Source organism: Tupaia chinensis, unplaced genomic scaffold (assembly GCF_000334495.1).
Source record: "Tupaia chinensis unplaced genomic scaffold, TupChi_1.0 Scaffold000178_1, whole genome shotgun sequence".
NCBI classification, from domain to species: domain Eukaryota; kingdom Metazoa; phylum Chordata; class Mammalia; order Scandentia; family Tupaiidae; genus Tupaia; species Tupaia belangeri.
The window spans coordinates 2,336,640-2,348,472 of record NW_006159653.1 but is presented as its reverse complement, the minus strand read 5'-3'; the positions used below and the strand labels follow the sequence as shown (position 1 = coordinate 2,348,472).

Below are 11,833 nucleotides of genomic sequence, written 5' to 3'. Positions count from 1 at the left end.
TGGGAGTCCAGTGACATAGCCCTTACACCAACTGCTGGTCCCCCAAAACTAAATGATTAATTATAAAATATTTACGAAAACTATATAGGCGTTATGGCTTTAGGAAATGGAGAAATTTGTAGGCATTTTGAAATTTTTAGAATGTTCTGAAACAGAGAATAACATCGTCTTTATTATTTTTATTTTTTGAGAGGTTTGTGCTATAGGGCACATGCACTTGCCAGAAAGACAGAGAGAGACAGAGAAACAGAAAGTGAGAAATCACCCCCCAGGGGGATGGCCAAGCCACAATCCCTTCTCCTCCGTTCTCCTCTCGGGATCTTGGGCACGCGCGCACATGCGCCTGGCCTGAGTTTAAGCCGCCAAGTTTGGGCCTTGAACCATGGTCGACTATGTGGGAGTCCAGCGATGTAGGCATTTCGCCATCTGCTGGTCCCTAGAGCGACATCTTTAAACCCTGTGTGGCAACCCTGACGTTCTGCTGTGATGCCCAGGGAAGACAGGGCGACCTGGAAGTCTGACTACTTCCTTAAGATAATTTAACTTCTGGTCGATTCCCCAGAACGCTTCGCCGTCGGCGTGGACAGTGTGGGCTGCGAGCAGAGGCGGCCGACCTGCGTATCCCTCTGCGGGAAGGCCGTGGTGATGACGTGCAAGGAGCCCATGATGTGCACGCCCACTGGGGGCTCTAGAGAAGCTGCTGCCTCACCTCAGGGCACATGGGCTTCCTGCCACCAAGGAGGACCTCACTGGATCGAGGACACGCTGCTGGCCAGTAACAGCTGCCGCCCGTGCCCATGCCACTGCCCCTGCGAAGGCACCGTGCCAGCCCAGGACACTGGTCTGGGGCCCGAGCAGACCTCCTTCTTTCAGGCTTTGGGCATTGCCGCCAAGACCTCCAGGGGCGCCGTTGAAACCCTGAGGACATGCAGCTTATAGACTCTGGGCAAGGTGGGAGCCCGCGAGGCCGCACTGCTGATCCTGCACAGTGCCCCCTCTCCTTCGGCCGATCATCCAGGGGGGCTGACGATGTGGAGAAGCTGCATTCTCGCTTCCTGGAGGGTGTCCGCAGTGTTGCCGGTGTCTGCAGACTGCCACACTCGGTCACAGTGGGACAGGTGGGTCCTGGTCATCTGTGGAGACTGACCACACCTTCCCACTTGCTGAGGTCAAGGCCGCCTGGGCTGACCCACCTGCTTTTGTGGATGGATGGCTTCAGCCACTGCTGCTCCTGCGGCCGCAGCCCCAGCCAAGGTGAAGCTGAGGAAGAGACAGAGGAGTCGGAGGTGCAGCGTTTGGTCTCTGGACCACCGAAACCATCACAGTCAGCTTTCTGTGTGACACAGGAGACAGGCTTTACTTCTCTTAAAAAAAAAGAGAACGGTTTAAAACAGGGACCAGCAGATGGCGTAGTGGTCCCACAGCTGCACTCCCACAGTGCTGCCCGCGGTCCGAGTCCTGGACCTGGTGACTTGAAAATCCTGCCAGGCGCATGTGCATGCGTGCCCAAGATCCTGGGAGGAGAATGAAGAGATTGCAGTGTGGCCATCCCCCCTGGAGGTGAGTTCTCTTTCTGTTATTCCACTCTGTCTCTCCCTCTCTCTTTCTCTCTGGCAAATGCACATGCCCTAAGGCAAAAACCTCTAAAACAAAAGCAATGTTCTAAAGCAAAAGCACTGAAAAACTCAACTTTAAGCATACAACTTACAAAAATAATAAATAAAATAAATAAATAAAAATTTTAAAATAAAAAATAGAAAAAGATGGGAGCCAGCAGGGGGCGTAGTGATTAAGGTGCTGGACTCCCATATTGCTGACTATGGTTCGAGTCTCGGAACCAGCAGTTTGAAATTCATGTCAAGTGCATGTGTATGTGCGCCCCAAATCCTGAGAATGAAAAAGAAGGGATTGTGGCATGGCCATCCTCCCTGGGGGGTGATTTCTCACTTTCTGTCTCTCTGACTCTGTCTCTTCAGTGAAACACATGCTATATAGCAAAACACCTCATAGAAAAATAGAAATAGTAAATAATTCAGTAATTAAAACTCTTTGAGTTTTTTTGCTATAGGGCGCATGGGCTTGCCAGAAAGAGACAGAAAAATAGAGAGAAATCACCCCCCAAGGGAGATGGCCACACCGCTATCCCTTTCTCCACTCTCTTCTCGGGATCTTGGGCACACACACACGCGCCTGGCATGGGGCATAGTCATTATGCCAACTGCTGGTTCCCGGTAATTAAAACTCTTAAGAATTCATGAAACACAGGATCAGCAGATGGCATAAGGTCTACGTTGCTGGACTCCCATGTACTCAACCACGGTTTGAGTCCCAGACCTGGTGGCTTAAACTCAGGCCAGGCGCGTGTGCGTGCGTGCCCAAGATCTCGAGAGGAGAATGGAGGAGAAGGGATTGCGGAATGGCCATCTTCTCTGGGGGTCTCTCTCTTTCTGGACAGCACACATGTGTTATAGCAAAAACCTCTCCAAAAAAAGAAAGAGTTCATGAAACACGGCTTACTCACATAATACAATTGATTTTGGTTTTGCTACAGAGCATATGCTTGCGTGCACATGCGCGTGCGAGAGAGAGCGAGAGTGAGAGAGCGAGAGCGAGAGAGAGAAAGAGAGTGAGAGAGTGAGAGAGAGCAAGAGAGCGAGAGAGCGAGAGAGTGAGAGAGCGAGAGCGAGCGAGAGAACGCGAGAGAAAGCGAGAGAGAGCGAGAGAGCGAGAGCGAGAGAGCGAGAGAGTGAGAGAGCGAGAGAGAGCGAGAGAGAGGGAGCAAGAGAGTGAGCGAGAGCGAGCGAGAGAACGTGAGAGAGAGAGCGAGAGAGAGCAAGAGAGCGAGCGAGAGCGAGTGAGAGAGAGCGCGAGCGAGAGAATGTGAGAGAGAGAGAGAGCGCACGCGCGAGAGAGCGCGAGTGAGCGGGCACCCCCCAGGAGTGTGGCCATGCTGCAATCGTGTCTCCCCCATTCTCTTGGGATTTTGGGTGCACACACATAACACGTCCTTCATGATTTTCTTTCTTTTTTAAATAATTTTTTTAAAAATTTAACTTCATTTATTTTTATTTGAGCAGAAAGGGACAGAGTGAGAGAGAGTATGAGGGAGAGGGAAAATGAAAAAGCAAGCTGCCAGATCCGGGACTTGACCCAGTCAGCCATGTGGAAGTCTAGTGCCCTTAACCACTATGCCACCTGCCAGCCCCACCATGATTTCAAACTGCTGGGTCGAAGACTTGAACCATGGTCAGCTATAAGAGATCCAGGGCCTTAATCTCCATACCACCTATTGGCCCTAAATTGCTTTTTAAAATATATTTATTTGTTTCTTTGTTGTGATTTTCAAGCCACTGGGTCTGAGATTCAAACCATGGTGAGTAATGTGGGAATCCAGGAACTTAACCACCATGACACCTGCTGACGTTGTAAAATTTTTAAAAAAAGAGTGGTTTATTCTTAATTTTATTCATTCATTCGTTTTTATTTTAATTTTACCAGAGAGAGATACACAGAGTGAGGGAGGGAAAGTGGGAAAACAAGCCACCAGGTCTGGGACTCAAACTGTGGTCAGTCATGTGGGAGCATCCAATGATTTAATCACCATGCCACCTGCTGGTCCCTGTAAATTTTTTTAAAACAGAATTTAGCATTTTCTTTTTCTTTTCTTTTATTTAACTGTATTGTTATTATTTTAAAAAATTTAACCAGAGAGAGAGAGAGAGACAGGGGGAAAGTGAGAAAGTGAGCCACCAGGGCCAGGACTCAAACCGTGGTTGGCGACATGCGAGTCTGTACCTTTAACCACCACACCACTTGCCCACTCCCATAAGTTGTGTTTATTTTAAAGGGGTCATTTTTATTTATTTCTTTATTTTAATTTGCGCAGAGAGAGAGAGAAAGTGAGAAAGCAAGCCTCCAGGTCTGGGATTTGAGCAGTGGTCGGCCATGTGAGAGTGTCTAGCGTCTTAGTTACCATACCACCTGTTTTTCTCCCCCTGTAAATTGGTTTATAAAAACTGATGTTCTAAACCTTGAAGACATAGTCTGCCTTTTTTTTTTTTAAAGTATTTAACTTTATTTATTTAATTTATTTTAATTTGACCATTAAGGGACAGCCACTAGGTTTGGGACTCAAACCATGGTTGGTCATGTGGGAGTCCAGAGCCCTTACCCACCACACCACCTGCCAGTCTCCCCCGCTTTTTTTGAGAGGCTTTTGCTATAGGGCATGTGTGCTCGCTAGAAAGACAGAGAGAGACAGAGAAACAGAAAGTGAGAAATCAGCCCCCGGGGGGATGGCCACACCGCAGTCCCTTCTCCTCCATTCTCCTCTCGGGATCTTGGGCACGCACACACACGCGCCCGGTGTGAGTTTAACCCACCTAGTCCAGGACCCGAACCGTGGTCTAGGGAGTCCAGAGATGTAGCCATTATGCCATCAGCTGGTCCCCTTTGTTTTGTTTTTGAAGTAATTATGTATTTTAGGGGGGCCAGTAGGTGGCATGGTGGTTAAGACACAGGACTTCCACATAGCTGACCATGGTTTGAGTCCTGGACCTGGCAGCTTGTTTTCCCACTTTCCCTCTCTGTCTTTCTCTAGTCAAAATTAAAAAATATATAAATAAATAAAATAAAATAAATATTTTTTTAACAACAACAACAAAAAATTATGTATTTACTTTAATTTGACCAGACAGAGACAGAGACAGAGAAAGCAAGTCCCCAGGTCTAAGACTTGAACCATGGTCTGCAATGTGGAAGTTCAGTACCTTAACCACCACACCACCTGCTAGCTCCACATATAGTGGTTTATTTTTTTTTAAGAATTATTTATGTATTTAATTCCATTTTTTATAATTATTTTTTAATTTAAACAGACAGAGACAGAGAGAAAGAGAGAGAGAGGAGGAAAGCGAAAAAGCAAGCTGCCAGGTCCAGGACTCGAACTGTAGTTGGCCATATGGGAATCCAATACCTTTAACCACCACGCCCCTGCCGGCCCCATTTATTTTTTAAATAATTATTTTATTTAACTTTATTTATTTGTTCACTTATTTTGATCTTTTTACCAGAGAGGGACAGAGCAAGAGAGCAAGACACAGTGAGAAAGCAAGCTGCCGGGTCTGGGACTTGAACCACGGTTGGCCATGTGGGAGGCCAGTGCCCTCCTTTTATTTTAAAGAATTATCTTAGGGACCAGCAGGTGGCGTGGTGGTTGAAGGCGCTGGACTCCCACATGGCTGACCATGGCTCGAGTCCCAGATCTGTTGGCTTCCTTTTTCACTTTCTCTCACTCTCTTCTTCTCTGGTCAAATTTAAATAAATAAATAAAGCTAAATAAAATAATGCTTTAAAAAATTATTTCACTCGGACCAGCAGACGGCGTAATGGTTACGTTGCTGGACTCCCACGTAGTTGACAAGTTTGAATCCCAGACCCAGCGGCTTAAAACACACCGGGCGCATGTGCATGCGTACCCAAAATCCCAAGAGGAGACTGGAGGAGGAGGGACTGAAGTGCGGACATCACCCGGGGTGTGTGTGTGTGTGTGATTTCTCTCTATTTTTCTTGTTCTGTCTCTCTGTCTCTCTGGCAAGTATGCACACCCTATAGCAAAAATATCACTCTCTAAAAAAAAAGAATTATTTTATTTAAAATTTCTGACCACAGAAGGACAGAGGAAAAGGGAGAGAAAAAGAGAAAGCACATAGTCTGCTTTTATATATATTTTTTTTGCTATAGAGTACGTGTGTTTACCAGAGAGACCGAAAGGGGGAGAGACAGAGAGAGAGATTGAGAAATTACCCCCCAGGGGGTGGCCACACCACAATCCCTTCTTCTCTAGGGATTTTGGGCATGCATGCACACCCAGTATGATTTTCCAGCGGGCCTGAGACTCAGACTGCACAGCCCTCGTTGTGAGACCCAGCTGCCTTACTTCCACGCCCCTGCTAGCTCCACATGCAGTCTGTGTTCCTACCTTCACGAACTGCTTTAAATTAAGTTCATTTTTTAATTTAAAATAAACGTTTAAATATCTCTTAAAAAAAAAAATTCAGGAACCGGCAGGTGGCATGGTGGTTAAGGAGCTGGACTTCCACGTGGTCGACCACGGTTTGAGTCCCGGACCTGGTGGCTTATTTTCTCACTCTCCCTGTCTCTCTCTCTCTCTCTGTCTCTGTCTAGTCAAATAAAATGTAAATAAATAATAGAAGCAACATTATTAAATAATGATTAAAAAAAAAGAGGTTCATTATGTAGTTCCATTACATTTTGGCTAATTTATTTTAAAGGTTTTTCTACGATAGGGCATGTGTGCTTGCTGGAGAGACAGAGACGGTGAGAGGAAAAGTGAGAAGTCACCCCCCTGGGGGGATAGCCACTCTGTAATCCCTTCGCCTCCATTCTCTTCCTGGGATTTTGGGCCTGCAGCACATATATGCACTAGCATAAGTTTCTTTCCTTTCCTTAAAGAATTATTATTATTATTACTATTATTATTATTTAATTTGACCAGAGAGAGAGAAAGGGAAAGTGAGAAAGTGTACCATCGGGGCCAGGCCCTGTGGGAGTCCAGTACCTTAACCACCTGCCAGCCCCTGGCATCCTGTTTCAAACCACTGTTGACTATGTGGGAGGTCCAGCACCCTAGCCACCATGCCACCGGTGCTGGCTCCACATTTTGGCTAATTTTCAACATCAAAAGCTTATAACTAATCAAGAAGAAATAGAAAATATTGACAAAAGTAAGTGATGTTCTATTTGGGAACACCTAGTGTGGAGTAAGGGTGACTCGGATAAAAGTAAAATGACCGCATACATCCGAGGCTACTGAAAAGCAGGGAAAAGAAGGCATTAACCGCACTGAAAACTGCACACAGGCACAAGGGGAAAAAGCGTTCAGGATACAGACTCACCACTCAGGGCAGCGGGTCTGCTAGGCGGGTCCCCAGGAAGGCCAGGGCGTCCCCCGAACTTGGTTGCCAGAAGACCACCAACCAGCTCGGGAAGTGTGCAAAGGGAGCCCTAAACCGAGCCCAAGCCTGACTTGTCCCTGACAGCAACATCTGTACAAGGCCTTTGGCCTCGGTGACAAGGCGATCCAGCACCCCCCACCCCCCACCCGGCACAGCCAGGGAAGTCGCGGGAAGCCCCTCTGGCTGAAGAGACCAGACTCGGACCCCGAACGATGCAACAGACTGTTTAATGAACACCGAGTTGGCCAAATGGGGGGTGTGGGGCAGCGGTTTTGGGGGGTGAGCAGGGGCACCCCTCCCAGCACCTTGCCTGTCCAGAGGGCCTCGCGTCCTGGAGGGCGGTGGGGTGGTGTGACTGCCCATGTGGTGGCTGGGTCACCGACTTCCAGACAGCTTTACTGCCTCTCCTGAAGGGCCTTCCTCCTGCACCGAGCCCCACCCAGAGGCGGTGTGCGCAGAGAGGCAGGGAGGTGACACGTTGGTGTGGGACGGCAGCCATGGTGCTGGCAGGCCATGGTGACCCGGCTAGGGGCAGGCCTGGCCCAGCACAGCTACCAAGCCTCTGCTCCCGTCTCCCCTCACCTGGAGACTTCTGGCAGTGCTCGGGGGTAGTCTTCCCCTGGGCCCCCGCTGTGCTGGAGTGGGGCAGGGGCCCAGAGCCCCATCAGGAGAGGCAGCAGCACACGAAAGCCCAGGACGTGGCCAGCCACGGCCCCAGGAGAGGGACACAGAGGGGAACCTGCACCCCGCAGGGATCGGGCGTGCGTTGTGCTGGTGCTCACGGGCTCATGTGGAGACCAGGAGGGCTGGGCTGGGGCCAGGCGTCGGATCTGACCTGGGCCCCCGAGCTCTGCAGTGACGATCGGGTGGGAGGACGGGTGGAAGCAGAGGCTGCAGGAGGCTCAGGGTAGCCACGGGGCTGGGGATGCCCCCGTCAGGCTTCTCTGGCACCCCATGGTGGAGCTGGCTGGTTTGCCCCTCCGCTGCCACTTCTTCAGTGAGACCCAACAAAGCGGCTCTGCAGAAACACACGGATGAGGGATGTCCCTCCAGCCCCATCCCGCCCTGCAGGGCAGACACTGCTCCAGGGGCCCGCGCAGCCTGGCCCCGGCCGCCAGCAGGGGCAGAGCACCAGGCGCAGCCGGCAGAGGGCGCCCTCTCTTCTCAGGATCCACGCACACGGCCCTGCGTGGTCACAGGCAGGAGGGGCGGTGCCGGCGGGGAGGGGAGCGATGCCACGCAGCACCAGCAGAGGGCGCCATGAGCCCACACTTAGAGGCTTCTGCTTTTCAAGGGCTAAGGCTCCAGGGAGGTGGCTCAGGACTGCAAGACGGAGCCTCCCCACTGCCTTGGGCCAGGGACACCTTGAGGCGGAGAGCCGGGGCCCTGGGAGGGCAGAAGGACCCTCTAGTTAAGTACGGCTCCGGCCAGAGAGCACAGCTGCTCCCCAGCTGGCCGTGGGTCACTGGTTGGCCGTCACGGCTGCTCTCGTCCAGAGAGTGGCAGCCGGCTCCAGCAGGGCCAGGTGCCCCACGTGGGAGTCTCAGCCCCTCCCAGCTCCCTGCGTGGACGCCTGATCCCCACGGCCCACAGCGTAGCTGTCACCTGGTGCAGGCCCGTCACTGGATGTCCGGGTCTTGGAAGCCCCACGCCTCGATGGCTGCAATGAGGAAGTTTTCGGAGCAGAGGGGCTGATTGTTGAAAGTGTCGCAGTGGCTGGTGCGGCCGCGGTTCAGGTCACCATCAATGTAGAGGGCCTGGCCACCTCCTCCCCCTGTGGGTGGTCAGGTCAGTGCCACCTGGTGTCCCCCACAGGGACGTCCCATTAGCTCGGCCCCCAGCCCATCCGGCCAGGCACAGCTGGTCCTTGTCCTGCCAGAACCTCTGCCCTCCGATGCCCTGGCATGGGGACCCTGCGCACCTGCTTCCCGGCCCCGCACCTGGGCCTCTTGTCCTGCCATCATGGGGGACCTGACGCGAGGCACCTGCCACCCGTCCAGCTGGGGCTGGGCCCAGGGGCCTTGGCATCACAGCCCTGCACCTCCTCCCAAGTCCCGTAGCCCCAGCCCGAGGGCCAGAGCGGCACCCACCCACGATGAGGCAGTCATGGCCCCCCGCCATGAACATGGACTCGGTCTTGGAGGGCAGGTTGAAATGCCGGGCAGCCAGGAACGGAGAGAGGCGGTCGGCGGGTTCTGAGGAGGAGGAGTGGCTGAGCGCAGACGCGGTGCTGCTGGTCTCCGACGACAGGGTGGAGGCCGGCCTGGTCAGTTCCGGGTGCTTGATGACCACCCATTCGTAGCGCTGCACCGGGGGGCAGCCTGTGGGGCGGCCACGCCATGCTGCCGGCCCTCCTACCCCGTGGGGCGGCCACGCCACGCTGCCGGCCCTCCTCCCCCGTGGGACGGCCACGCCGCACTGCCGGCCCTCCTGCCCCTACCCTGGCCCATCTTTACCCCCCCACCTGCTGTGGGGGAGGGCACCATGCAGGGCAGAGGAGGCCCTGGCTGCTCCCCTGGGGCTCAGCCTAGTAACCAAAGCCCAGAAATGGGACTGTCCCTGAGGCCCAGCACTGTAGGGAGCAGAACCCAGGGCACGGGGAGGCCGTAGCCACAGCCCTGCCCTCCTCCCAGGACAGAAAAACGCTGTTGTTTCTTTTAAGAGAGGCTTTCGCTACAGGGAGCATGCACTCATGAGAGGCAGAGAGAGACAGGAAGCGAGAAATCACCCCCCAAGGGGATGGCCACGCCACATCCCTTCTCCTCATTCTCTCGGGGTCTTGGGCACGCATGCACACGCGCCTGGCGTGAGTTTTAAGCTGCCGGGACTTGAACCACAGTCAACTACGTGGCAGTCCAGCGACATAACCATTACACCATCTGCTGGACCCCGGGAAAGCACTTTTCAACACATGTGCACATGTGCCCCAAGCCCCGACAGGCTAGGGACAGGAGAAGGGACTATGGCGTGATGACACCCACCGGGGATGCTCCCTCCCTCTCCCCGTCTCTGGGCGCACAAGCGCCTTACAGAGAAATAAGAACATTTGCCAAATGAACGCCGGAACTGGTACAGTGAAACTGAAGCAGGGCCTCATGAGCCTCGGTGACCGCACAGCCGGCCCGCCCTGGCACACTGAGGACACTCACCCGAAACACAAAGCACTCTCCGGTCCCGAAGAAGCCCAGTTTGCCTCCAAACTTGTTCCTCTCACTCCAGTCTGTTGACAGGTAAGCTCCACACACCTGCAAGGCCGGCTGGTGAGGCTGCAGCCCTCCTATCCCCACCAGCAGGGGCAGCCTGGGGGGCGGCTGTGCCCAGGCTGGGGGCTAGTGGCGAGGTGGTGCCCCGGGATGTCTCCCCCTGCGCCCCCACCCCAGCACGGGAACGAGCCCCAGGTGCTGCACAGCCACACAGCCCCGCCTCACCTCTTTCTGCGTGGTCTTGATGAGCAGGAGGGTGGGCTCGTGCCCCTCGCACTGGAAGTAGAACCTAGGGGTGTGCACTGTGCACGGGGGCGCGGCCGGTGGGGCGCCCACGCCATGCTGCCGGCCCTCCTACCCCGTGGGGCGGCCACGCCACGCTGCCGGCCCTCCTCCCCCGTGGGACGGCCACGCCGCACTGCCGGCCCTCCTGCCCCTACCCTGGCCCATCTTTACCCCCCCACCTGCTGTGGGGGAGGGCACCATGCAGGGCAGAGGAGGCCCTGGCTGCTCCCCTGGGGCTCAGCCTAGTAACCAAAGCCCAGAAATGGGACTGTCCCTGAGGCCCAGCACTGTAGGGAGCAGAACCCAGGGCACGGGGAGGCCGTAGCCACAGCCCTGCCCTCCTCCCAGGACAGAAAAACGCTGTTGTTTCTTTTAAGAGAGGCTTTCGCTACAGGGAGCATGCACTCATGAGAGGCAGAGAGAGACAGGAAGCGAGAAATCACCCCCCAAGGGGATGGCCACGCCACATCCCTTCTCCTCATTCTCTCGGGGTCTTGGGCACGCATGCACACGCGCCTGGCGTGAGTTTTAAGCTGCCGGGACTTGAACCACAGTCAACTACGTGGCAGTCCAGCGACATAACCATTACACCATCTGCTGGACCCCGGGAAAGCACTTTTCAACACATGTGCACATGTGCCCCAAGCCCCGACAGGCTAGGGACAGGAGAAGGGACTATGGCGTGATGACACCCACCGGGGATGCTCCCTCCCTCTCCCCGTCTCTGGGCGCACAAGCGCCTTACAGAGAAATAAGAACATTTGCCAAATGAACGCCGGAACTGGTACAGTGAAACTGAAGCAGGGCCTCATGAGCCTCGGTGACCGCACAGCCGGCCCGCCCTGGCACACTGAGGACACTCACCCGAAACACAAAGCACTCTCCGGTCCCGAAGAAGCCCAGTTTGCCTCCAAACTTGTTCCTCTCACTCCAGTCTGTTGACAGGTAAGCTCCACACACCTGCAAGGCCGGCTGGTGAGGCTGCAGCCCTCCTATCCCCACCAGCAGGGGCAGCCTGGGGGGCGGCTGTGCCCAGGCTGGGGGCTAGTGGCGAGGTGGTGCCCCGGGATGTCTCCCCCTGCGCCCCCGCCCCAGCACGGGAACGAGCCCCAGGTGCTGCACAGCCACACAGCCCCGCCTCACCTCTTTCTGCGTGGTCTTGATGAGCAGGAGGGTGGGCTCGTGCCCCTCGCACTGGAAGTAGAACCTAGGGGCCGAGACCACACGTGCCAGCCTGACGGAGCAGCCCCTGACACCGCTGTGCTGCCTTTCAGCCTGCTGTAGGGAGGCCGAGAGCCTGGGACCTGTGTGGCTTGTACTGCAGGGACAGGCCCAGTGGCTGGGCACCCGGTGCCCGTCCTGCCTGGC

At 54.4% G+C, this 11,833-nt stretch overlaps 1 protein-coding gene and 1 pseudogene across 2 annotated transcripts in view; one reads left to right on the top strand and one right to left on the bottom strand.

The window, feature by feature from the left end:
* The first annotated feature begins 379 nt into the window (after positions 1-379).
* On the top strand, positions 380-1,485 carry LOC114007444 (60S acidic ribosomal protein P0 pseudogene; annotated as a pseudogene).
* Positions 1,486-7,185: 5,700 nt separating this feature from the next.
* The window catches only part of TBC1D24 (TBC1 domain family member 24), a 13,209-nt gene continuing 8,561 nt past the window's right edge, over positions 7,186-11,833 (bottom strand). Inside the window, exons 5-9 of one of the 2 annotated variants that reach the window (XM_027770994.1) lie at positions 11,609-11,672; positions 11,326-11,425; positions 9,068-9,298; positions 8,583-8,751; positions 7,186-7,995 (exon numbers count right to left, since the gene is read on the bottom strand). In XM_027770994.1, the coding sequence (XP_027626795.1) occupies positions 8,597-8,751; positions 9,068-9,298; positions 11,326-11,425; positions 11,609-11,672 (550 nt within the window). In that variant the 3' untranslated portion in view covers positions 7,186-7,995; positions 8,583-8,596. Of the gene's footprint in view, positions 7,996-8,582; positions 8,752-9,067; positions 9,299-11,171; positions 11,426-11,608; positions 11,673-11,833 lie in introns of those variants that run through there. The other variant, XM_027770993.1, reaches the window with a different exon arrangement.